This window comes from Trachypithecus francoisi, unplaced genomic scaffold (assembly GCF_009764315.1).
Source record: "Trachypithecus francoisi isolate TF-2019V2 unplaced genomic scaffold, Tfra_2.0 Lachesis_group11, whole genome shotgun sequence".
Lineage (NCBI taxonomy): Eukaryota > Metazoa > Chordata > Mammalia > Primates > Cercopithecidae > Trachypithecus > Trachypithecus francoisi.
Window position 1 is genome coordinate 8,270,796 of NW_022681456.1, and position 24,962 is coordinate 8,295,757.

Here is a 24,962-nt window from a genome sequence, read left to right on the forward strand (position 1 = left end):
TCAAGTGCTATATGTACCTTGGCCTCCCAAAGTGCTGGGATTGTAGGCATGAGCCATCATAATAAACTTTTTGCCATTTTAAAAATTGGGTTATTTGTTGATGAGTTTTAGCATATTCATCCTTTGTTAGATATACGATTTGCAAATGATTTCTCCCATTCCGTGGAAGGAATTCTGTTGATTGTGTCCTTTGATGCATAGTAGGCTCTGCCTTTTTATGGAGAAATGTTAAAGAATTCACCAGTGTTTTTTTTTTTTTTTTTTGAAACGGAGTCTTGCTCTGTTGCCCAGACTGGAGGGCAGTGGTGTGATCTTGGCTCACTGCAGCCTCCACCTCCCAGGTTTAAGCAATTCTCCTGCCTCAGCCTCCCAAGTAACTGAGACTACAGGTGTGTGCCACTACCCCCCGCTGATTTTTTGTAGTTTTGGTAGAGACAGGGTTTCGCCATGTTGGCCAGGCTGGTCTCGAACTCCTGACCTCAGTGATCCACCCACCTCAGTTTCCCAAAGTGCTGGGATTACAGAATTCATAAATGCTTTAAAACCATCCCTGACTAGGCACAGTGGCTAATGCCTGTAATCAGAGGCCAAAGCAGGAGGATCACTTGAGTCCAGGAGTTTCAATCTAGTCTGGACAACATGGCAAGACCCTGTCTCTACAAAAATTTTTTAAAATATTAGCTAGATGTGGTGGTGAATACCTGTTGTCCTAGCTACCTGGGAGGCTGAGGTGGATCTCTTGAACCCGGGAGGCAGAGGTTGCATTGACACCCAAGATCACACCACTGCACTCCAGCCTGTGCGACAGAGCCAGACCCTATCTCAAGAGAGGGAGAGAGGGCTGGGCGCGGTGGCTCACGCCTGTAATCTCAGCACTTTGGGAGGCTGAGGTGGGTCTTCCCGAGGAAGAGTCTTACTATGTTGCCCAGGCTGGTCTCGAACTCATATCAAGTGCTATGTCTACCTTGGCCTCCCAAAATGCTGGGATTGTAGGCATGAGCCATCATGATAAACTTCTTGCCATTTTAAATGGCACGAGGTCAGGAGTTTGAGACCAGCCTGGCCAACATAGTGAAACCCCATCTCTACTAAAAATACAAAAAATTAGCCGGGCATGGTGGCACACGCCTGTAGTCTCAGCTACTCAGGAGGATGAGGCAGGAGAATTGTTTGAACCCGGGAGGCAGAGGTTGTAGTGAGCTGAGATCGCGCCACTGTACACCAGCCCAGGTGACAGTGCGAGACTCCATCTCAAAAAATAATAATAATAATAAAATAAAAGTAAAAATAAAAAGAGGGAGAGAGAGAGAGAAAGAGAGAGAGAGACAGAGAGAGAAAAGAAAGCCATCACTGTATATAAAAGGGGTTTTGGCAAAAAGTAAGTCTTGCCCTACCTTGACTTCCCTCCCCAGAGACAACCTCTATTACGTTTGCTGTATAGCTTTCTGGTGACTTTCTTTGAGTTTTCTAATGTAACATTTCCACAGACAATTGTGCAATTTGTTTTTATGTAAAATGAACCTTGGCTATGAGTGGTCTCTGGGGGCCTCAGTATCCCCTTTGGTAAGACAAGGGAGTTGGAGTGGATAATTCCTAAAGACTGCTGGGAGGAACACAGCCCACATGCTGGAAAAGATCCCAGCCATGCTCCTCGGCCCTCCTTTCATGAAGGTTTATGAAGGCTCTGTCTTGAATTTTTTTTTTTTTTTAAGACGGAGTTTCACTCTTTATTGCCCAGGCTGGAGTGCAATGGCACGATCTCAGCTCACGGCAACCTCTGCCTCCCGGGTTCAGGTGATTCTCCTGCCTCAGCCTCCTGAGTACTGGGATTACAGGCATGCACCACCATGCCTGGCTAATTTTGTATTTTTAGTAGAGATGGGGTTTCACCATGTTGGCCAGGCTGGTCTCAAATTCCCGACCTCAGGTGATCCTCCTGTCTTGGCCTCCCAAAGTGCTGGGATTACAGGTGTGAACCACCGCACCCAGCCAGCTCTGTCTTGATTTGAGAGGTTATTTCTTTTTGTTGTTGTTGTTCTTTTCATAGAGGGTTCTCTGTCGCCCAGGCTGGATTGCAGTGGTGTGATCATAGCTCGCTGCAACCTCTACCTCCCGGGCTCAAGTGATCCTCCCACCTGAGCCTCCTGAGTAGCTGGGACCACAGGCATGCACCACCACACCCACCTTATTTTTGTATTTTGTATTTTTTGTAGAGAAGGGGTCTCACTGTGTTGCCCAGGCTGGTCTCAAACTCCTGAGCTCAAGTGATTCTCCCGTCTCAACCTCCCAAAGTGCTGGGATTACAGGCATGTGCCACCATAACCTGGCCCCAAAGAGGTTATTTTTTAAAGGAGAAAGCCATTTTCTCTGAACAGCATTAGCGTCTGTTCTGTGGGAATACAAGAGTTCTTGCTTTGTTCCACTTAATAAGAACTCAGTTCCTCCTGTCAGCTCGATGCTGGGAAAAACTCTAATTTCAGTTCTTTATTTTTCAGAAACTCCAAAGAACATGGAAATGAGACCACAGGAAGAATCTAAAACTGCTGCCCATCATAAAATTTCTATCTGCAATTTGTGTCTACAGTGTGCCAGTTATTGATGAGGGTAAGGCCAAAAGTGGGACAGTGTGGGGAAGATTTTTTAATTGCTCCCCAATTACCATATTCCTTTTTTCTTTTTTTTTTTTTGAGACAGAGTCTCACTCTGTTGCCCAGGCTAGAGTGCAGCGGCGTGATCTTGGCTCACTGCAACCTCCGCCTCCCGGGTTCAAGCAATTTTCTGCCCCAGCCTCCCGAGTAGCTGAGATTACAGGCACCCGCCACTATGCCCGGCTAATTTTTGTATTTTTAGTAGAAACGGGGTTTCACCATCTTGGCCAGGCTGATCTCGAACTCCTGACCTCGTGATCCACCTGCCTCGGCCTCCCAAAGTGCTGGGATTACAGGCATGACTCCTGGCTCATATTCCTCTTTTCTTTTTAGTTTTAGAGTCCCTAAAGTTCCAGAGGGGCATATGTCACCCAGCTAGAGGTGATGTTTTCCAGCTTCCACTGAAGCTAGGTGTGACCTCGAGATTATGTTCTGGCCTATAAGATACAGGTAGATGATATGATGGGAATACTTCCAGGCCACACGGTTAGAAGGGAAGCTCCTAACCTTCTAACCTTTCCCACTCTCTTTGAGCTGGAACATGGACAGGGTTCGAGAAGCCAGCTCTGACCCTGGGGATGGTGGAGCAGCTGGATGCTGGGTCCCTGGGTCCCTGGGTGACCACATGGAGATGAATCTCCTGCCTTCTTAGACTAGTAGCCACCTCTGCAATGTTAAGGGAGAGAGGAATACGTTTCTAATTTGTTAGAGCCACTGTATTTTGGGGTCTCTTAGCAGCTTAACGTATACCCTAACACAGGTGGCTTTCACTTTTTTTTTTTTTTTTTTTTGAGACGGAGTCTGGCTCTGTCACCTAGGCTGGAGTGCAGTGGCCGGATCTCAGCTCACCGCAAGCTCCGCCTCCTGGGTTTACGCCATTCTCCTGCCTCAGCCTTCCAAGTAGCTGGGACTACAGGCGCCCACCACCTCGCCCAGCTAGTTTTTGTTTTGTATTTTTTAGTAGAGACGGGGTTTCACCGTGTTAGCCAGGATGGTCTCGATCTCCTGACCTAGTGATCCGCCCATCTCAGCCTCCCAAAGTGCTGGGATTACAGGCTTGAGCCACCGCACCCGGCCGGCTTTCACCTTTTTACACAACTTTTTTTTTTTTTTGAGACAGAGTCTTGCTCTGTCACCCAGGTGGAGTATAGTGGCGTGATCTTGGTTCACTGCAACCTCTGCCTCCCAGGTTCAAGTGATTCTCCTGTCTCAGCCTCCCAAGTAGCTGGGACTACAGGTGCCCGCCACCATGCCCAGCTAATTTTTGTATTTTTAGTAGAGACAGGGTTTCGCCATGTTGGCCAGGCTGGTCTCGAACTCCTGATCTCAGGTGATTTGCCCACCTCGGCCTCTTGAAGTGCTGGGATTACAGGCGTGAGCCACTGCACCTGGCCCTTTTTATACAACTTTGATTTTTACTTTTTTTTTTTTTTTTTTTGAGACTGAATCTCGCTCTGTTGCCCAGGCTGCAGTGCAGGGGCACAGTCTTGGCTCACTGCAACCTCTGCCTCCTGGGTTCAAGTGATTCTCCTGTCTCAGCCTCCCAAGTAGCTGGGATTACAGGTGTGCAGCACTGCACCCGGCTAATTTTTGTATTTTTAGTAGAGACGGGGTTTTGCCATATTGGCCAGGATGGTCTTGATCTCTTGACCTATGATCCGCTTGCCTCAGCCTCCCAAAGTGCTAGGATTACAGGCGTGAGCCACCGCGCCCAGCCACTTTACTTCTAATGAAAGAAAAGATCTTGTTGACAATAGCAACTGTAATGATAAAATATTTAACAACAAACTTCCCAAGGAATATGGAGGATACAAACATAAAAACCTTTAAAAAATTTATACTATTGTTGAAATATAAAAAGAGACATTCATGGGAAGACAATCTTTCTTCTTAGAGAGGAAGAATCAGCTTTGGAAAGATGCCAAGAGCTTGCTAAATTTAACTAGAAATCCACACAATCCCAATTAAAATACGAACACAAAATGTTGGGAGGTTTGAGAAAATGGTGCCCAAGTTCACCAAAAGATGTGAATAAAGGAAAATTGCCAGGAAAATTCTAGAAACAAAAAATAACGAGGGGGCCAGGCACTGTGGCTCACACCGGTAATCCCAGCACTTTGGCAGGCTGAGGTGGGAGGATTGCTTGAGGCCAGGAATTCGAGACCACCCTGGTAAACATAGCAAGACCCCATCTCAACAAAATAAAAAAAAAAAAATCAGACCAGGCATGATAGCTCATGCCTGTAATCTCAGCGCTTTGGGAGGCCAAGGTAGGTAGATCACTTGAGGCCAGGAGTTTGAGACCAGCCTGGCCAACATGGCAAAACCCTGTCTCTACTAAAAATATAAAGAAATATCAGCCAGTGTGGTAGCAGGCGCCTACAATCCCAGCTACTTGGGAGATTGAGGCACGAGGATCGCTTGAACCCAGGAGGTGGAGGTTGTAGTGAACAGAGATCGCTCCACTGCATTCCAGCCTGGGTGACAGAGCAAGACTCTGTCTTAAAAAAAAAAAAAAAGGCCGGCGCCGTGGCTCAAGCCTGTAATCCCAGCACTCTGGGAGGCCGAGACGGGCGGATCACGAGGTCAGGAGATCGAGACCATCCTGGCTAATACGCTGAAACCCCGTCTCTACTAAAAATACAAAAACTAGCCGGGCGAGGTGGCGGGCGCCTGTAGTCCCAGCTACTCAGGAGGCTGAGGCAGGAGAATGGCGTAAACCCGGGAGGCGGAGCTTGCAGTGAGCTGAGATCTGGCCACTGCACTCCAGTCTGGGAGACAGAGCGAGACTCCGCCTCAAAAAAAAAAAAAAAAAAAAAAAAAATCAGCCAGGCATGGAGGCATGCACCTGTCGTCCCGTCCTAGCTACTCTGTGGGCTGAACTGAGAGGATCGCTTGAGCCCAGGATGTAGAGGCTGTTGTGAGCTATGATCGCATCATTGCACTCCAGCCTGGGTGACAGAGCGAGGCCCCATCTCTAAAAATAATTATATATATCTATCTATATAATTATATATTGTGTGTATATATACATACACACACACATACTGTATATATATATTTCAATGTTTTACCTGGTTTTGTTTATGTATTTACTTATTTTGAGACAGAGTCTCACTCTGTTGCCCAGGCTGGAGTGCAGCGGCATGATCTCAGCTCACTGTAATCTCTGCCTCCTGGGTTCAATCTATTCTCCTGCCTCAACCTCCTGAGTAGCTGGGATTATAGGCATGTGTCACTAAGCCCAGCTAATTTTTGTATTTTTAGTAGAGACAGGGTTTTGCTATGTTGGCCAAACTGCTCTTGAACTCCTGGCCTCAAGTGATCTGCCTGCCTCGGCCTCCCAAAGTGTTGGGATTACAGGCGTGAGCTACTGCGCATGGCCTATTTTATTATTAGTTATTGTTGTTAATCTCTTACTGTGCCTAAATGATAAATTAAATTTTATCATGGGGAAAAACAGTCTATACTGGGTTCAGTGCTATCTCAGGTCTCAGGCGTCCGCTAGGGATCTTGGAACGTATCCCCTGAAGATAAGGAAGGACCCCACCGCTCCGCTGGAATTCAAAATAACCCGCCCACTCCACAGTGAGGTGGGTAAAAGCCAGTCTGACGGTGCTTTGATGATCTCGTACTCTCTACTCTTTGCTTTTGCAGAACATTAATTACCACATGTTTCCCAAATTTTGCAAGAGGAGAACAGGTGTCGGGGGTGAGGGAGGGCCTCGCTTTCATCTAATAGGCCTTTCTGTTCTTTCTGTTTCTCTTGGATTTTGTGAAGCTCAGACTCCAGCATCTAACAACTCAGGTTCAAATTCGGGCCTGGTTACTCCCTCCCTGTGTCCCTGTGTGACCTTGAACAAGTGACTTTATTTCTCTGTGCCTCAGTTTCCTCATCTGAAAAGTAGACATAGTATTGGTTCTAACTCCAGAGGCGAATGTGGGGATTCAGTGAGTTAAATGTAAAACAGTTAGAACACTGCCATGCGTGAAGTTCCGTCTTAATGAATATTAGCTATTATCATGATCAATATCTGCCATGGGACCAGGTGCAGTGGCACATACCTATAATCCCAGCATTTTGGGAGGCAGAGGTGGGAGGGTCACTTGAGCCCAGGAGCTGGAGACCAGCCTGGGCAACATAGGGAGACCCTGTCTCTACAAACAATAATAAAAAAATAGGCCAAGCACAGTGGTTCATGTAATCCCAGCACTTTGGGAGACCAAGGCGGGCAGATCACCTGAGGTCAGGAGTTTGAGACCAGCCTGGCCGACAGGGTGAAACCCCGTCTCTACTTAAAATACCAAAAATTAGCCGGGTGTAGTGGTGGGTGCCTGTAATCCCAGCTACTTGGGAGGCTGAGGCAGGAGAATCACTTGAACCCAGGAGGCGGAGGTTGCAGTGAGCTGAGATGGCGCCACTGTACTCCAGCCTGGGCAGCAAGAGTGAAACTCTATCTAAAAACAAAAAACAAAAAACAAAAAAGCTGGGCATGGTGTGCATCCCTGTGGTCCCAGCTACTCGGGAGGCTGAGGCGGGAGGATTGCTGGAGCCCAGGAGGTCAAGGCTGCAGTGAGCTGCGACTGTGCCACTGCACTCCAGCCTGGGCGACAGAACCAGACCCTGTCTCAAAAGAAAAATAAAATCTGTCATGGGTTGAATTGTGTTCCCAAAAAGATAGGCTGAAGCCTTGTCCTCTGATACCTCAGAACGTGACTTCATTTGGAAGTAGGGTCATTGCAGATGAGTTAAGATGACATCCTGCTGGAGCAGCTCGGGCCCCTAATCCAACAGGACTGATGTCCTTGTAAGAGCAGAGCCATCTTGTGAACACAGATGTACACGGGAAAGATGGTGTCAGACTCAGGAATGATGGCCCCATGACCTCAGAGGCATCTGCAAGCCCAGGAGCCCCAAGGATTGCCAGCCAGTCCCCTGGAAGCTGGAAGAGCGAGGAAGGAGCCTCGGAGCCTTCAGAGGGAGCGTGGCCCCTGCAGACATCCCCGTCTCAGACTTCCAGCCTCCAGACTTCCAGAGAGTAAACTTTCTGTTTATTTATATATCTTTAGTTTTTTGAGACAGGGTCTCACTCTGTCACCCAGGCTGGAATGCAGTGGCACAATCTCGGCTCACTGCAGCCTCAACTTCCCTGGGTTCAGGTAATCCTCCCACCTCAGCCTCCCAAGTAGCTGGAGTACAGCCATGCACCACCACACCTGGGTAATTTTTGTATTTTTTGTAGAGATGGGGTTTCGCCATGTTGCCCAGGCTGCTCTTGAACTCCTGGACTCAAGTGATCCTCCCACCTCGGCCTCCCCAAGACCTGGGATTGCAGGTATGAGCTACTGTGCTCGGCTTTCTGTTGCTTTAAGCTGCCCAGTTTGTGGTGCTTTGTATGGCAGCCCTAGCAAACTAACACTGTAGCTATTCACAATTATTTGATAAATTAAAACAAAAATGATTCTTGAAAGCATCTCTTTCTCCCTCCTTCCTGTGCCTGGGGGTGGGTGGGGAGTCTGTTGAGCATCCCAGCTGAGACCAGGCAACTGCAGTGGCCTTCGAAGGTGTTTGAACTTTGTCCTGCAGACCGTGAGAGGCCCCTGGAGGTTCTACATTGGGGAGTGACTATTTCCTAGGTGTTTTAGAAAGCTCAGCCTGCCTGCCGGTGGAGGGGGAAGGGAGGAGGGGAGAGGGTTCTGGCCAGTTAGGGGACTGGAGCTGTCATCCAGGCAGGAGATGGTGTGATCTGGATCAGCAGTTCTCAAAGTGTGGTCCGCAGACCAGTAGCACCAGCAAGTTCAGGAAACTTGCTGAAAATGCAGTTACCAGGCCCACCCAGACCTCCTGAATCAGGCACTCCAGGAGTGGGGCCAGCCCTCTGGGTGTCACTAAACCTCCAGGTGGCTCTGCTGTTTGCCCAAGCGCAAGAACTCTCGCTGGGCTAAAGGAAGAGGGTGGAGAGGGTACGTCAGTCCTGTGGGGCTGCGGGACAAAGTGCCGCCAACTGGGTGGCTTAGAACAACAGAAATGTATTTCTTACCTTTCTGGAGGGCAGAAATCAGAAATGAAGGTGTCAGCAGAGCCCTCCAAAGCCTGGGGTGGGGAGGAAACGTCATTGCCTCCTTCGACCTCTGAGGGCCAGCAGCCCTCGGCATTTCTTGGCTTGCAGATACAGCACTGCAATCTCTGCCTTGATGGCACATGACATTTTGTATGTGCCTCTGTGACAAGATCTTCTTCTTCTTCTTTTTTTTTTTTGTTGAGAAGCAGTTTCACTCTTGTTGCCCAGGCTAGAGTGCAGTGGCGCGATCTTGGCTCACTGCAACCTCCGCCTCCTGGGTTCTAATGATTCTCCTGCCTCAGCCTCCTGAGTAGCTGCGATTCCAGGCACCTGCCACCACGCCCAGCTAATTTGTTGTATTTTTAGTAGAGACGGGGGTTCGCCATGTTCAGCAGGCTGGTGTCGAACTCCTGACCTCAGGTGATCCGCCCGACTCAGCCTCTCAAAGTGTGGGATTACAGGCGTGAGCCACCGCGTCCAGCCCGTTGTCCCTCTTCTTATAATGACCCCTTTCCTATTGGATCAGGGCCCGCCCGAATCCTGCAGGCCCTCCTCTTGATTTAATTGCGTCTGCAAAGACCCTATTTCCAAATAAGGCTACAATCACAGGGACCAGGGGCCTAGGACTTGGGCGTATCTTTTTTTGGAGGGACACAATTCTACCCACCTCAGATAGGGAGAATGAAAGGATGCAAAAAACACCAAAACAAGAGAAATGTTAGTGATTAGAAAGGTTAGTGTGGGGAGTGGAAGTAGGATGAAAAGAGAAAGAATTCAAATGTCCTGCTATTGTTACATAAATAACAAAGCTGGGTAACTGCGCTGTTCTTGTTCTCTTTTTCTCGAAGAGGGACATCCTCCGGCTAGTATTTCAGAAACTTTATCCTCAGTTCTTGGGACTCATAAATACACTGTTGAAACAAACGCCTTCTCACCTGACAGCCTCTCTCTTCCCCGTGGGGCAGAGTCGGGGAGGAAGGAGCGAGCAAGGCCCCCGTCCCTGACAGCCTCTCTCTTCCCCGTGGGGCAGAGTCGGGGAGGAAGGAGCGAGCAAGGCCCCGGTCCACCCACTCATGGAGCCAGGGCACAACTGCGTTAACTCTCGCTGAGGGCGACACTTTAGAGCCAAGTTCGAGTTGAAGTTCAAGGTCCTAGGATCTGGAGGCATCTGAAGCTGCTGCAGCTCTCAGCTGCCTCAAGGGAAAAGATAGTCTCAGAGACAGTCTAGGACCTGTCTTGGTGAGGAGCCAGGCAGCCCGTAAGTGTGGGAGCTCCTGCCTCTGACACCAGGCATGGCTGAAAGCATTTGTCCTTCTGGAAGATTCTGTTCCACCCGTCATTCCAGAGTGAGTCAGAAGCCCCTGAAGGGTTTGTGAAAATGCAGATTCCTGGGCCTTACTCCCCAGTGTCTGAGTCAAAGGTCTGGGGTGAGGACTCAGAATCTGCTTGCCTGACTTCCTTCCTTCCTTCCTTCCTTCCTTCCTTCCTTCCTTCCTTCCTTCCTTCCTTCCTTTCTCCCTCCCTCCCTTTCTTTCTTTTCTTTCTTTCCTTCTTTCTCTTTCTTTTCTTTTTCCTTTTCTTTTCTCTTACTTTCTTTCTTTCTTTTCCTTCCTTCCTTCCTCCCTCTCTCCCTTCCTTTCTTTTCTTTCTTTCCTTCTCTTTCTCTTTCTTTTCTTTTTCCTTTTCTTTTCTCTTTCTTTTCTTTCTTTCCTTCCTCCTTCCTTCCTCCTTCCTTCCTTCCTTCTTCCTTCCTTCCTCCTTCCTTCCTTCCTCCTTCCTTCCTTCCTCCTTCCTTTCTCTTTCTCTTTCTTTCTTCCTTTCTTTTTTTTTTTTTTTTTGAGACAGGCTATTGCTTTATTGCTCAGGCTGGAGTGCAGTGGTGTGGACATGGCTCACTGCAGCCTCGACCTCCCAGGCTCAAGAGATCCTCCCATCTCAGCCTCCTGAGTAGCCGGGGCTACAGGCACTTGCCGCCATGACTGGCTAATTAAAACAATTTTTTTTTGAAGAGATGGTATCTCACTATGTTGCCCAGGCTGGTCTCAAACTCCTGGGCTCAAGTTATCCTCCAGCCTTGGCCTCCCAAAGTGCTGGGATTATAGGTGTGAGCCACCACACCTGGCCTGAAAACCTGCCTTTCTATCACATTCCCAGGTGGCCTGGTACTGCTGCCCTGGAGAACACCTGGAGGAGAACCAAGACCCCCGATGAACGGCTCTCAGCCTAGTGTGCATATGAGAATCACACAGGGAGTTTCAACACACACCAACCCCTGTGCCCGACCCAGACCCTGGGAGACCACTGAGTGCAGGCCACAAGCGCTGGCCCCCAGGGAGTTCTAATCATTGGCCAAAGTCGGGGTGAACAGCCGAACTCCTTCTCACCCATCAATGCCACTTCAGATACCACTTCTTCAGCAAGCCTTTCCTGACTTCCTCCAGTGGGGTTAGGTCCCTCATTCATTCATTCATTCATTCCACAAACCATCATGCCCCTTGCATGCACCGGGCCCTGTGCTGGTGCTGGGGATTCAGCTGTGAGGCCAGGTGAGGCTTTTACACCTCATGGTGTTTCTCTGCAGAAACATGGAGGAAACAAGTGGTGAAAAGTCAGGACGGACGATGTCAGGGTGTGATGAAAATAAAACAGGATGACGATGAAAATAAAACAGGACTAAAGAGCATTAATTAATTAGAGACAGGGTCTCTAGAGACAGGGTCTCTAATTAATTAATAGGGCCACTCTGTTGGCCAGACTGGAGTACAGTGGCACAATCATAGTTCACTGCAGCCTTGAACTCCCAGGCTCAAGCAATCCTCCCGCCTCAGCCTCCAGAGCAGCTGGAACTACAGACACACCTATTAATTAACGCCCTATTAACGCCCAGTTAATTTTTTCTTTCTTTCTTTTTTTTTTGAGATAGAGTCCCACTCTGTCGCCCAGGCTGGAGTGCAGTGGTGTGACCTCGCCTCACTGCAACCTCTGCCTCCTGGGTTCAAGTAATTCTCCTGCCTCAGCCTCCTGAGTAGCTGGGATTACAGGTGCACACTGCACCTGGCTAAGTTTTGCATTTGTAGTAGAGATGGGGGTTTCATCATATTGGCCAGGCGGGTCTCGAACTCCTGAACTTAAGTGATCTGCCCGCCTCAGCCTCCCAAAGTGCTGGGATTACAGGTATGAGCCACTGCGCCAGAGAAGAATGTTACTTTAGAAGGGCTGGTTGAGGCCGGGCGCGGTGGCTCAAGCCTGTAATCCCAGCACTTTGGGAGGCCGAGACGGGCAGATCATGAGGTCAGGAGATCGAGACCATCCTGGCTAGCATGGTGAAACCCCGTCTCTACTAAAAATACAAAAAACTAGCCGGGCGAGGTGGCGGGCGCCTGTAGTCCCAGCTACTCGGGAGGCTGAGGCAGGAGAATGGCGTGAACCCGGGAGGCGGAGCTTGCAGTGAGCCGAGATTGCGCCACTGCACTCCAGTCTGGGCGACAGAGTGAGACTCCGCCTCCAAAAAAAAAAAAAAAGAAGGGCTGGTTGAGGAAGGCCTCTATGAGGAGATGAGGCTGGAGCTGCCTCTAGAAAAAGCTTCCATGGCGCCCTTTTAAACAAGAAGAGTGTTTGAAGCGGGGCTCAGAGCCTGTGCTGGGTCCTGCGGTGGGCACGGGCTGACCCCATAGGAAGAACTGAAGGAAGCGAGGGTGGCTGCATTCCAGAGAGTGGAGAGGGAGGCAGAGGAAGGCGGCCTGGGGAGGACCTGGAGTTTATGCAACAGGAAACCAACAGAGTTCAAGCAGAAAGTAACACAATCCACTCGCTTTGAAAAAGGTCCGCTCTGTGCCCCTGGAATGCGCCCTCACCGAGGCGGATTCCTCTCCCTGGGAGCGTTTTCTCAGGTGTCACGGCAGACTCATTGATGTGAGAGGAATCTCTTTGTCCCACTGGTGTGTGATCTTTATGAGAAGGTGATTCACATGCCCCCTTGCCCATAAGAAGTGCTCAGTTACAGTCTGACAGAACCAGGTGTGGTGGCGGGTGCCTGTTGTCACAGCTACTAGGGAGGATTACCTGAGCCCAGGAGTTTGAGGCTGCATCTTAAAAAAAAAAAAGGAGGCCAGAAATTAGGATTGTGGACCTTTTGTGTGTGTAAAGTTTTTAGATACTTTCTTGAAAGCTGCTGCCACAATGGTGATGCTCTTACATTCCATGGTTCAGTTCCTCCGACGCACAAAGTTCACTCCTACCTCAGGGCCTTTGCGCGTGCTATGCCCTCCACCTGGAATACTCTCTCTGGGTCTTCCCATGGTTGGGTCTTCATCCAGTTCTCCGTTAAACGTCACCATCCCAGAGAACCCAAACCCTCACTCGCTCTCTCTCAAACTGCTGGGTTTTGTTTCTTGCCAGCATTGAACATTATCTGAAGCTGTTTTGGTGGCTTATTCCTGGACTTGCTTTGGTGTCTGTCTGCAGCCCCTGGAGTGTGCCTCTAGGAAAGAAACCCCTTTTCATGAGCTGCAGTCCCCGGTCCCGGCGCACTGGGGGCAGTCTGTGAATACTCACTGAAGGACAAAGTCAGTAAAGCTGTTGATTGTGGCTGCCGGCTATTTTTCCGCTGGGTTTATATCTGTAGCCATTGAGACTGCTTTTGGCTGAAAGTCCTAGAAAGCACCCAAGTGGTTTAACAATAAAGATATTTATTATTTCCATATAAGGGGAAGTCCTGAGGCAAGGCAGCTTTGGGGTTCTTGGTTTCACTTTTTTTTTTTTTTTTTTGAGACAGGGTCTCACTCTGTCGCCCGGGCTGCAGTGCAATGGCGTGATCTTGACTCACTGCAACCTCCACCTCCCTGGTTCAAGTGATTCTCCTGTCTCAGCCTCCTGAGTAGCTGGGATTACAGGCATGTGCCACCATGCCTGGCTAATTTTTGTATTTTTAGTAGAGATGGGGTTTAGCCATGTTGGCTAGACTGGTCTCGAACTCCTGACCTCACCTGTCTTGGCCTCCCGAAGTGCTAGGATTACAGGCATGAGACACTGTGCCCAACCTTTTTAGTTTTAAAATAGAGACAGGGTCTCACTATATTGGCCAGACTGGATTTGAACTACTGGCCTCAAGTAATACTTCCACCTTGGCCTCCCAAAGTGCTGGGATTACTTGTATGAGCCACTGGGCCTGGCGTTCTCAATTTCTTTTTAAATTTTATTTATTTATATTTTTATTTTTAAAATACAGAGTCTCACTATGTTGGCCAGGTTGGTCTTGAACTACTGGCCTCAAGCAATCCTTCCGCCACGGCCTCCCAAAGTGCTGGGATTACATGCGTGAGCCACCACGCCCAGCCGGCTCTCAGTTTCAGTAGTCAAGGGGATCCCAGAAGAGCCAGGTTCTCTGCATCTCTCTGCTCTGGCATTTTCTGCAGGGCACAGTGGCTGCCTCTGTCTGGGCATCTCATCCAACAGGACACGTGCAGGAAGCATCTCTTCCTTGGTCCATTTTTATCAGCAATGAAACCTTTCCAAGAATTCCCCTAGCTCACCCCCGCTCGTGTTTTTTATTTTTATTTTTTGAGATGGAGTCTTGCTCTGTTGCCCAGGCTGGAGTGCAGTGGCCGGATCTCAGCTCACTGCAAGCTCTGCCTCCCGGGTTTACGCTATTCTCCTGCCTCAGCCTCCCGAGTAGCTGCAACTACAGGCGACCGCCACCTCGCCCAGCTAGTTTTTTGTATTTTTTGGTAGAGACGGGGTTTCACCGGGTTAGCCAGGATGGTCTCGATCTCCTGACCTCGTGATCCACCCGTCTCGGCCTCCCAAAGTGCTGGGATCGCTCGTGTTTTTGACCAGCATTTGCTCACATGTCCACCCCTAAGCCAGTCATAGTGAGAGGAACTGTATTGCCAAGATGGCTGAGAATGATCAGGATTTCCTCCGCATGGGGGAACGAGGTCCCCCTCTTTGAGCATCTGTGGCCGCCGGGAAGCAGACAGACCCTCTGCCTTCAAGAAAGGGGTTGAAAAAAGTGAATTTCGGAAAGGCAACCAATGGTATCTATCATCACCCTTGCTTAATTTCATCCTCACAAAAACCCTCCGAGATATTACTTGTCCCCATCGGCATGTATCTCATATTTGACCTCTGAATGGATCATCTTTTTAATTTTTAAAATTTTTGTGGGTACATAGTAGGTGTATCTATTTATGGGGTACATGTTTTGATATGGGCAAGCAAAGTGCAATAATCATGTCATGGAGAATGCGGTGTCCATTCCCTCAAGCATTCATCCTTTGTGTTACAAACAATCCAATTATGCTCTCTTTTTTTGAGATGGAGTTTCGCTCTGTCACCCAGGCTGGAGTGCAGTGGGGTGATCTCGGCTCACTGCAACCTCTGCCGCCCAGGTTCAAGTGATTCTCCTGCCTCAGCCTCCCTAGTAGCTAGGATTATAGGCGCCCACCACCATACCTGGCTAATTTTTGTATTTTTAGTAGAGACGGGGTTTCACCATGTTGGCAAGGCTGGTCTTGAACTCCTGACCTTGTGATCCACCCGCCTCGGCCTCCCAAAGTGCTGGGATTACAGGCGTGAGCTACCGTGCCCGGCCTCCAATTTTACTCTTTTAGTTATTTTACTATGTACAATTAAGTTATTATTGACTCTGGTCACCCTGTTGTGCAAACAGTAGGTTTTAGTCATTCTTTTAAATGATGATGATTATTATTTTTTTTGAGACGAGTCTCACTCTGTCGCCCAGGTCAGAGTGCAGTGGCGTGATCTCCGATCACTGCAAGCTCCGCCTCCCGGGTTCACATCATTCTTCTGCCTCAGCCTCCCAAGTAGCTGGGACTACAGGCGCCTGCCACCACACCTGGCTAATTTTTTGTATTTTTTAGTAGAGACGGGGTTTCACTGTGTTTGCCCAGATGGTCTCGATCTCCTGACCTCATGATCCGCCTGCCTCAGCCTCCCAAAGTGCTGGGATTACAGGCGTGAGCCACTGCGCCAGGCCTTAAATGATTATTTTTGTATCCATGAACCACCCCCCACTTCTCCTTTCTTTTTTTTTTTTTTTTTTTTTTGAGACGGAGTCTCACTCTGTCGCCGGGGCTGGAGTGCAGTGGCCGGATCTCAGCTCACTGCAAGCTCCGCCTCCCGGGTTCACGCCATTCTCCTGCCTCAGCCTCCCGAGTAGCTGGGACTACAGGCGCCCGCCACCTCGCCCGGCTAGTTTTTTGTATTTTTTAGTAGAGACGGGGTTTCACCGTGTTAGCCAGGATGGTCTCGATCTCCTGACCTCGTGATCCGCCCGTCTCGGCCTCCCAAGTGCTGGGATTACAGGCGTGAGCTACCGTGCCCGGCCTCCAATTTTACTCTTTTAGTTATTTTACTATGTACAATTAAGTTATTATTGACTCTGGTCACCCTGTTGTGCAAACAGTAGGTTTTAGTCATTCTTTTAAATGATGATGATTATTATTTTTTTTGAGACGAGTCTCACTCTGTCGCCCAGGTCAGAGTGCAGTGGCGTGATCTCCGATCACTGCAAGCTCCGCCTCCCGGGTTCACATCATTCTTCTGCCTCAGCCTCCCAAGTAGCTGGGACTACAGGCGCCTGCCACCACACCTGGCTAATTTTTTGTATTTTTTAGTAGAGACGGGGTTTCACTGTGTTTGCCCAGATGGTCTCGATCTCCTGACCTCATGATCCGCCTGCCTCAGCCTCCCAAAGTGCTGGGATTACAGGCGTGAGCCACCGCGCCAGGCCTTAAATGATTATTTTTGTATCCATGAACCACCCCCCACTTCTCCTTTCTTTTTTTTTTTTTTTTTTTTGAGACGGAGTCTCACTCTGTCGCCGGGGCTGGAGTGCAGTGGCCGGATCTCAGCTCACTGCAAGCTCCGCCTCCCGGGTTCACGCCATTCTCCTGCCTCAGCCTCCCGAGTAGCTGGGACTACAGGCGCCCGCCACCTCGCCCGGCTAGTTTTTTGTATTTTTTAGTAGAGACGGAGTTTCACCGTGTTAGCCAGGATGGTCTCGATCTCCTGACCTCGTGATCCGCCCGTCTCGGCCTCCCAAAGTGCTGGGATTACAGGCTTGAGCCACCGCGCCCGGCCCTCCTTTCTTTTAAATTAGAAAAAATTATTTTTGAGACAGTGTCTCACTGTGTTGCCAGGGTTGGTCTTAAACTCCTGGGCTCAAGTCATCCTCCTGCCTCAGCCTCCCAAAGTGCTGAGATTAAAGGCATGAGCCACTGTGACCAGCCTAATATAATATTTATTCTTCTATCCCTGCTGTGTAGAAATAAAGAAAAAAAGAGATAGTTATTCAAGTTCAGTAAAATACTGTGTGTCTGTGTGTGTGTTTGTGTCTCTGCATGTGTCTGTGTGTCTGTGTGTCAATGTGTGTGTCTGTGTGTGTGTTTGCGTGTGTCAGTGTGTGTGTCTCTGTCAATGTGTGTGTTTGTGTGTCTGTGTGTGTCTGTGTGTTGTCTGTGTGTGTCAATGTGTGTGTCTGTGTGTGTCTGTGTCAATGTGTGTGTCTGTGTGTGTCAGTGTGTCTCTGTGTGTCTCTGCATGTGTTTGTGTGTCTGTGTGCGTCAATATGTGTCTCTGTGTGCGTCAATGTGTGTGTGTTAATGTGTGTGTCTGTGTGTGTCAGTGTGTCTGTGTGGGTGTGTTGTTTGTACACACAAACAACATGTGCATGTGTTTGTGTATCTGTGTGTGTCAATGTGTGTGTCTGTGTGTGTAGGGGCACATGGAGTTCTCTGAACTCAACTCCATGAGGAATACAGTATTTATTAAAAGGAAAGTAAGACGATTGTGCTAATCTGAAACTCACATATGTATTATTAAAACTCAACCACAGCAATTGTTTAGACCAAAGATTGGCAAACTCTTTCTGTAAAGTGACAGATAATAACTATTTTAACTTTCTGCACTACAGGGCCTCTGTTAAAATTACTCAACTCTGCCATTGTAGCCTGGACGCAGCCATAAACTATATGATTAGGTGTCTCTGGGTTCCAGTAAAACTTTATTTACAAAAACAGACTGGGGATCAGGTTTGGCCTTCGGGCTGTAGTTTGCCAACTCCCGGTTCAGACTTAGACCAATAAAAGATAGTTTAAGGAGGAATGTTTTATCGTTGACATTTTTTAGAGTTACTGGTGCACAGTGATAAGAAATAGCGAACTGAGTTTGAATAGACTGGGGGCTGTATCCACTGTTCCACCCTTGGTACACCTCTCTTTCCCACTGTACAGAGGGGGCCCAGGGCTCAGAGAGACACCCAAGGCTCAGAGGGGATACCGTGGGCTGAGAGGAGCAGCTGGGGCTCAGAGGGGACACCTGGGGCTCAGAGGGGCACCCACGGCCTGGAGGAGTTGAGCAACTTGTCTAGAAATCCAGGCTCTGTCGCCCCAATTGTGAATCTCCCAAATACCCTTGGTTGGGAGGGATCTTGGGCGGCTCTGATCCCTCCTCCCTGTGTGGTGGGGACTCCTTTCTGAGACAGACCCTGGGTCTGCGTCTGTGTTGCTCAGGGAAGCTGACACGGGCTCCTGTCACACTTGCCAGCATTTTTCTCTCTGGTTCAGGACAGGGTGGAGAAGTTACGAAGTCCCCAGGAGTGGGCTTGGCGACAGTTTGGGGGCCCTGGGTCCCCTCATTCCCTGTCTGGAGGCTCAGAGAACACTCCAGAGGGCCTGGTGGACCTGCTGTCCTCCCTGAGCCTGCCCCACCCACATCTTATCTCTGCCTCCCTGATCAAAGACAGATCAAAGCTGCTCCGCATTGCTCAGGTCCCCTCAAGCCTCCTAACAGATTTCTTGACCCCAAACTTGCACTTTGTGGGAGGCTCCTATCCTCTCTCTGGCTCAGCCTTTTGTTGTGTGGTTTGTTTGTTTTTACCATCTTAACCATTTCTAAGTGTACATTTCAGTGGCATTAAGGACATCCACACTGTTGTGTAACCATCACCACCATCCCTCCTGGCACTCTTTCATCTTGCAAAATGGAAACTGCATATGCATTGATCAGTAATACCCCACCCCCCTCCCCCAGCCCCTGGCACCCACCATTCTCCGTTCTGTCTCTGTGAATCTGGCTACTCTAGGGAGCTCATGCAAATGGAATCGTACGGTATTTGTCCTGTTGTGGCTGGTTTATTTCACTCGCGTAACTGCCTCAAGGCCCGTGCATGTTGCAATGTGTGTCAGAATGTCCTTCCTTTTCCAGGCTGAATCCTATTCCAACGTGTGGGTGGGCCCCAGCTTATTACCCACCACCCATCAGGGGACACTCGGGTTGCTCCCACCGTTGGGCCATCGTGAACAGCGCTGCAATGAACGCAGGTGTTCAGATTCCTCTTCAAGTCCCCGGTTTCATTTCTTTTATACCCAGAAGTGAGATTGATGCATCACATGGTAATTCTATGTTAATTTTTTTGTTGTTGTTTTTCGTTTTTTGAGACAGAGTCTTGCTGTCACCCAGGCTGGAGCGCAGTGCCATGATCTCGGCTCGCTGCAGTCTCTACCTCTCAGGTTCAAGCGATTCACTTATTCAGCACCTCTGAGGTGGGTCTTATTAGTCCCATTTTACAGATGGGACAATCAAGGCCCAGGTAGTTAAGTAATGTGTCCATAGGAGAGCAGGGCTTTGAACCTGGACTGTCTAGCTCCAGACTTGCTGTTTTTAACTATTAGTCAACTTTCTTCTTTTTTTTTTCTAAAGACAGCCTACTTTTTTTTTTCTTTATTTTTGAGTCAGGGTTTCACTCTTGTTGCCCAGGCTGGAGTGCAGTGGCACGATCATGTCTCACTGCAGCCTCTACTTTCTGGGCTCAAGCGATTCTCCTGCCTCAGCCTCCCGAGTAGCTGGGATTACAGGCACATGCCACCAAGCCCGGCTAATTTTGTATATTTTTAGTAGAGAGGGGATTTCACCATGTTGCTCAGGCTGGTCTTGAACTCCTGGCCTCAAGCCATCCTCCCGCCTTGGCCTCCCAAAGTGCTGGGATTACACGCATGAGCCACTGTGCCGGCTGTTACCTCCAGGCTTCTACCTCAACAGTTGGACGCTGCCTCTAAGCCTCTCTTTCTCTCCTCTGATTCCTTTCCCACCACAGAATCAGTTCCTGCAGTGGTCTGAGCAGAAAGTGGAGAGAACACTCGAAATTGGAGACTTCGAGGATATATACAAAGCTGCAGGGAAAACAAAACGAAGAGTGAAGCTGCTCCCGCTCCTGGGGGAGGGTAGGAGGGCAGGGAGTGTCGCCTGGAACCCGGGAGGAGAGAGGAGTCGAGAGAGGGCTGCCTTCCAGGGACCGTGACCTTTGCTCGAGAGCTGCAGCCAGCCTGTGTGTTTCAGTTCAGTGCAGTTGGGGTGTCACAGGCCACCCCAACATGCAGTGACTTGGAGGTGCTGTTAATTATACTACTGGGGCAAGAGGTATAAACTGGGGTGACTGCACCGTCTAAGGCGCAGTGGTCCCTGATTATCTGTTCCCTGGGCAGAGTGAGCACTTCCCTGATACAGGGCCTTTGCACTTGCCGGTTCATTTGCCAGAAATGTCCTCCCCAGCTCTCACCCTTCTGGTCTCCCCTCTCCAGCCCCCATCTCCCTGTGGCATTACCTTTTTATTTCTCTCATTAGCACTTAGCACCATCTATAATCATTATCTATTTATTTCCTTTAAACATGCTTATCAATATATTTATAAATCTCTCTCTCTCTCTCCCCCTTACTAAAAAGGCCTGGGCAGACCAGACGTGGTGGTTCACACCTATAATCCCAGCACTTTGGGAGGTCGAGGAGGGAGGATCGCCTGAGTTCAGAAGTTCGAAACCAGCCTGGACAACATAGTGGGACCCCCCCCCATTCTCTATTAAAAAAGATAAAAATTAAAAACATATTAGCTTGGCTGGGTGTGGTGGCTCATACCTGTAATCCCAGCACTTTGGGAGGCCGAGGTGGGTGGATCATTTGAGGTCAGGAGTTTGAGATCAGCCTGGCCAACATGGTGAAACCCCATTTCTATTAAAAAATACAAAAATTAGCTGGGAGTGGTGGCAGATGCCTGTAGTCCCAGCTACTTGGGAGGGAGGCTGAGGCAAGAGAATCGCTTGAACCCAGGAGGCGGAGGTTGCAGTGAGCTGAGATCACGCCACTGCATTCCAGCCTGGGCAACACAGCAAGACTCTTGTCTTAAAAAAAAAAAAAAAAAAAAAGCAGGTGTAGTGGCACATGCCTGTAGGAGTTGAGGGTAGGGGGATGGCTTGAGCCCAGGAGATAGAGGCTGCAGTGAGCTTTGCACTCCAGCTTGGGTGTCAGAATCAGACCCTGTCTCAAAAAAAGTAAGGCCAGGGCAGAGAGGACCTGCCTGCCTTCTTCCCCATCTCCCTCCAGGCCCTAGCACACAGTAGGCCTGATGCATAGTGAGTGCTCAGCAAGTATTTGCCACATGAATGAATGAATGATTGAGCATGTCCACCCCTTCTCTGGTAGTTAGGATAGGACCAGGTGGTCTCAGAAGAACTTTCTGGGTCCTGGGATAGGAGTCATCCTCCTTTCTCCAGCTGCTGTTGAGAGTGGGAGCTGATAGAAACTTCTCTTCTCTGGTGACCTGGCCCATGGAGTGGCCCATTAGCTCACGGCTGCCAGCTGGGTCCTCCCCACACACTTGCACCTTTGTCCTGGAAAGCACGTCTGTGTTGGAGGGTTAGTCCTTGTCAGAGAGGACATATCAGAGTCCCCAAAGGCCAGGGACAAAGGTGAGGATTGATTGCTATCCCTGAGTCAGAAAGGAAAGGCTCCTGAAGGGAAGTCAGTGGTCGGCGACTCAGAAACGTGTGATTTTGAAGGAAGACAGGATTTACAGGGCCTCTCTCAGTCTGTTCAGGCTTCTAAAACAGAGTACCATAGACTGGGGCAGCTCACAGACAATGGACACCTATTTCTCACCGTTCTGGAGGCTGGGAAGTCCAAGATCAAGGTGCTAGCAGATTTGGTGGCGGTGAGGCCCTGCGTCCTGGTTCACGGATGGCAACTTCTCTCTGCGTCCTTGCCTGGTGGAAGGGGAGAGGCAGCTCTCTGGAGCCTTGTGTGTAAGGGCTCTAATCTCATCAATGAGGCCTCTTCCCCCACGACCTCATCACTTCCCAAAAGCCCCACCTCCTAATACCATCACATGGTAATTCAGTTTCAACGTACAAATTTCAGGGGACACATTCAGACTCTAGCGCGGGGCTAAAGTCCAGGAGTGGAGGCTGAGTTTCTGGAGGGGGCTGTTTGGGGGCTCTGGAGACCTTCTCTGGTATTCACAATATTGCAGGGTGCATTTTGACTTACTGAAGAGAAACAGTTCCTAAAAACTCACTTGCAGCAGCGTGAGAGATTCGCATCCTGATGAAAATGTATGCAGGCACCTCCGGCCTCAGAGCTGTTGCCCTGGCTGTTCCCTCTGCCTGGAACGGTCTTCCCTGGATCTCGACATGTTCCTGCACTTCCTGCAGGTCTTTGCCCAAATGTCACCTTCTCATTGAGGCTGTCTCCAAACACCCCATTTAAATAGCAACCCCTCTCCCCCAGTAGCATTTACACTATTGAGTTTCTCCCCCTAAAGCATGCATTGTCCTCTAACTGCCTGTCCCATGGAAACGCAGCGTGCACAAACCACACACACAATTTGAAACATTTTATGACAGAGGACCCTGTTCTGAAAGAAGAAAAAAAGATAAAATAATTTAAGGGGTCACATTTTAAAAAGTAAAAAGAAACAGGTGAAATTAATTTAACTTGTATATATTATTCAACCCTTGATATTCAGATAGTGTCATTTCAATGTGTGATCAATATAAGAATGTTGAGACATTTTATGCTGTTTTCATACAAAGCCTTTGAAATCTGGGATGTATATGACACGGCATATCTCATGTCAGACTAGCCCCATGTCAAGTGGCCCATAGCTACATAAGGCCGGTGGCTACTGTATTGGATTACACAGCTCTAATATCGTTTTGCTTTGTTTTTTGAGATGGGGTCTTGCTCTGTCGTCCAGGCTGGAGTGCAGTGGTGACATCTTGGATCACTGCAACCTCCTGAGTTTAAGTGATCCTCCCACCTCAGCCTCCTGAGTGTCTGGGACTACAGATGTGTGCCACCATGCCCAGTTACTTTTTTTTTTTTTGTATTTATTGTAGTGACAGGGTTTTGCTATGTTGGCCAGGCTGGCCTCGAACTCCTGAGCTCAAGCAAAGCACCTGCCTCGGCCTCTTAAAGTGCTGGGATTACAGATATGAGCCACCATGCTGGGCCCACAGCGCTAACGTTTTATAAAATCACCAATGATGATGTTTATCACGCATTGTTATTGCTTGTCTATTAACATGCAGGACTTGCGAGGCCAGGGGCTTGCTTATGGTCCCTGCTGGGTCCCCAAGCCCCCAAAACAGTGCCCAGCACAGAGTAGGAGCTCAATCTGAACTGAATGAATCTAGCAGGCACATGTGAGCTCTCTTTCCTCCCTCACCAGCAGCGATCCAGGTGGCAAATGTGGCTAAAATGCTTTCCTGGCCAGGTGTGGTGGCTCACGCCTGTAATCCCAAGCACTTTGGAAGGCTGTGGCAGGTGGATCACTTGAGCCCAGGAGTTTGAGACCAGCCTGGCCAACATAGTAAAACCGAATCTCCATTAAAAATACAAAAATTGGCTGGGTGCAGTGGCTCACACCTGTAATCACAGAATCCCAGAACTTTGGGGGGCCGAGGTGAGCAGACCACCTGAGGTCAGGAGTTCAAGACCAGCCTGGCCAACACGGTGAAATCGCTTCTCCACAAAAATACAAAAATTATCCAGGCATGATGGCAGGTGCCTGTAATCCCAGCTACTTGGGAGGCTGAGGCGGGAGAATCGCTTGAACCTGGAAGGAGAAGATTGCAGTGAGCCAAGATCACACCATTGCACTCTACCCTGGGGAACAGAGTAAGACTCCTCCTCAGAAAAAAAAAAAAAAATTAGCTGGGCGTGTGGCATGTACCTGTAATCCCATCTTCTCGGGAGGCTGAGACAGGGAGAATTATTGCTTGAATCTGGGAGGCAGAGGTTGCAGTGAGCCGAGATCGCACCACTGCATTCCAGCTGGGGCCACAGAGCGAGTCTCCATCTCAAAAGAAAAAAAAAATAAGGTTTCCTCTTCCTTTGCTTTTTACTTTGTCCTTTCTCACCCCCATCTCTTCACTTTCCTTCACTTTCTTCCTCTTTTCCCTTTCCCTCAGCAAACAGCGTAGTGGTAATGTTCGTGCCAAGTCACTGGTTCACATCTCTGCTCTCTGCTCCGCCAGGAGCCAGCTGTGCCTCCTTTAAGGAAGCCCTTCAACTTCCATGCAGTGTGTTCTGTTGCCCCTGGGGACGAGAGTGATTCTTCCCAGGCTGGGGTGGGGCACAGGGCATGCGGCTGCCTGCAGGGGGTGTTGGCTCCACCTCACACAGTCACCTCGGGAAGCATATGACCAGGATGAGCCCATAGAATCCTCATGACCACCCTAGGGTGCAGGCATGACTCAGACCATTCCCAAGCCACTGATAAGGGAGCCGGGGCACAGAGAGGCTGAGCAACTTGCCCCAGGCCACCACGCCAGGCAGCAGCATGGCCCGGCAGCAGAGGCAAGCTTTTACCTTGGACTCTGGTAGATGTGGTTCATCCACACACACTGACCAGGGGCTTACTGTGGGCCACGTGATGTTCAGGAGCTGGGGGCACAGCAATGGACGAAACAGGCAGATTCCTGCCCAATGGAGCTTTTTTCATCCTAGAAGAGGAAGGAAGCCAATCAAACAAGCAAACGCCTGCCCTGGAGGGCGGTCGGTGCACAGAGAGAAATGAAGCAGCCAAGGGGGATAGGGAGGGTCATGTGGGTGGTTTATAACTTTCCAAGGGTGGGCAGGAAGGCAGTCATTGCTGAGAAGATGACATTGGAGCATGGAGCTGAAGGAAGGGAGGGTAAGCCTCCTGGGTGTTAGGGAGAGGAGCATTCCAGGAGGGGACCAGGGAGTGCAAAGGTTCTGGGGCATGAGCCGGGTAGCAGGTGGAGGAGCTCCAGGGAGGGGGTGTGGCTGGAGCAGAGTGGGCAAGGGGAGGGAGGGGAATGAGGTCAGGGAGATGTGCCGATCTGGGTGTGTTTTGACTTTGTCTCTCTAGTATGAGATATGGTGATCTTGTGGGCCATGGTGAAGGCTTTGACTTTTACGGTGAATGAGGTGGGAG

General features: G+C 49.5%; 1 protein-coding gene across 3 annotated transcripts in view; it reads left to right on the forward strand.

The window, feature by feature from the left end:
- Positions 1-2,506: 2,506 nt before the first annotated feature.
- The window catches only part of SCARB1 (scavenger receptor class B member 1), a 120,068-nt gene continuing 97,612 nt past the window's right edge, over positions 2,507-24,962 (forward strand). Inside the window, exons 1-2 of one of the 3 annotated variants that reach the window (XM_033220132.1) lie at positions 2,507-2,604; positions 6,146-6,241. In XM_033220132.1, the coding sequence (XP_033076023.1) occupies positions 2,599-2,604; positions 6,146-6,241 (102 nt within the window). In that variant the 5' untranslated portion in view covers positions 2,507-2,598. Of the gene's footprint in view, positions 2,605-6,145; positions 6,242-24,563; positions 24,699-24,962 lie in introns of those variants that run through there. The other 2 variants (XM_033220133.1, XM_033220134.1) reach the window with 2 other exon arrangements.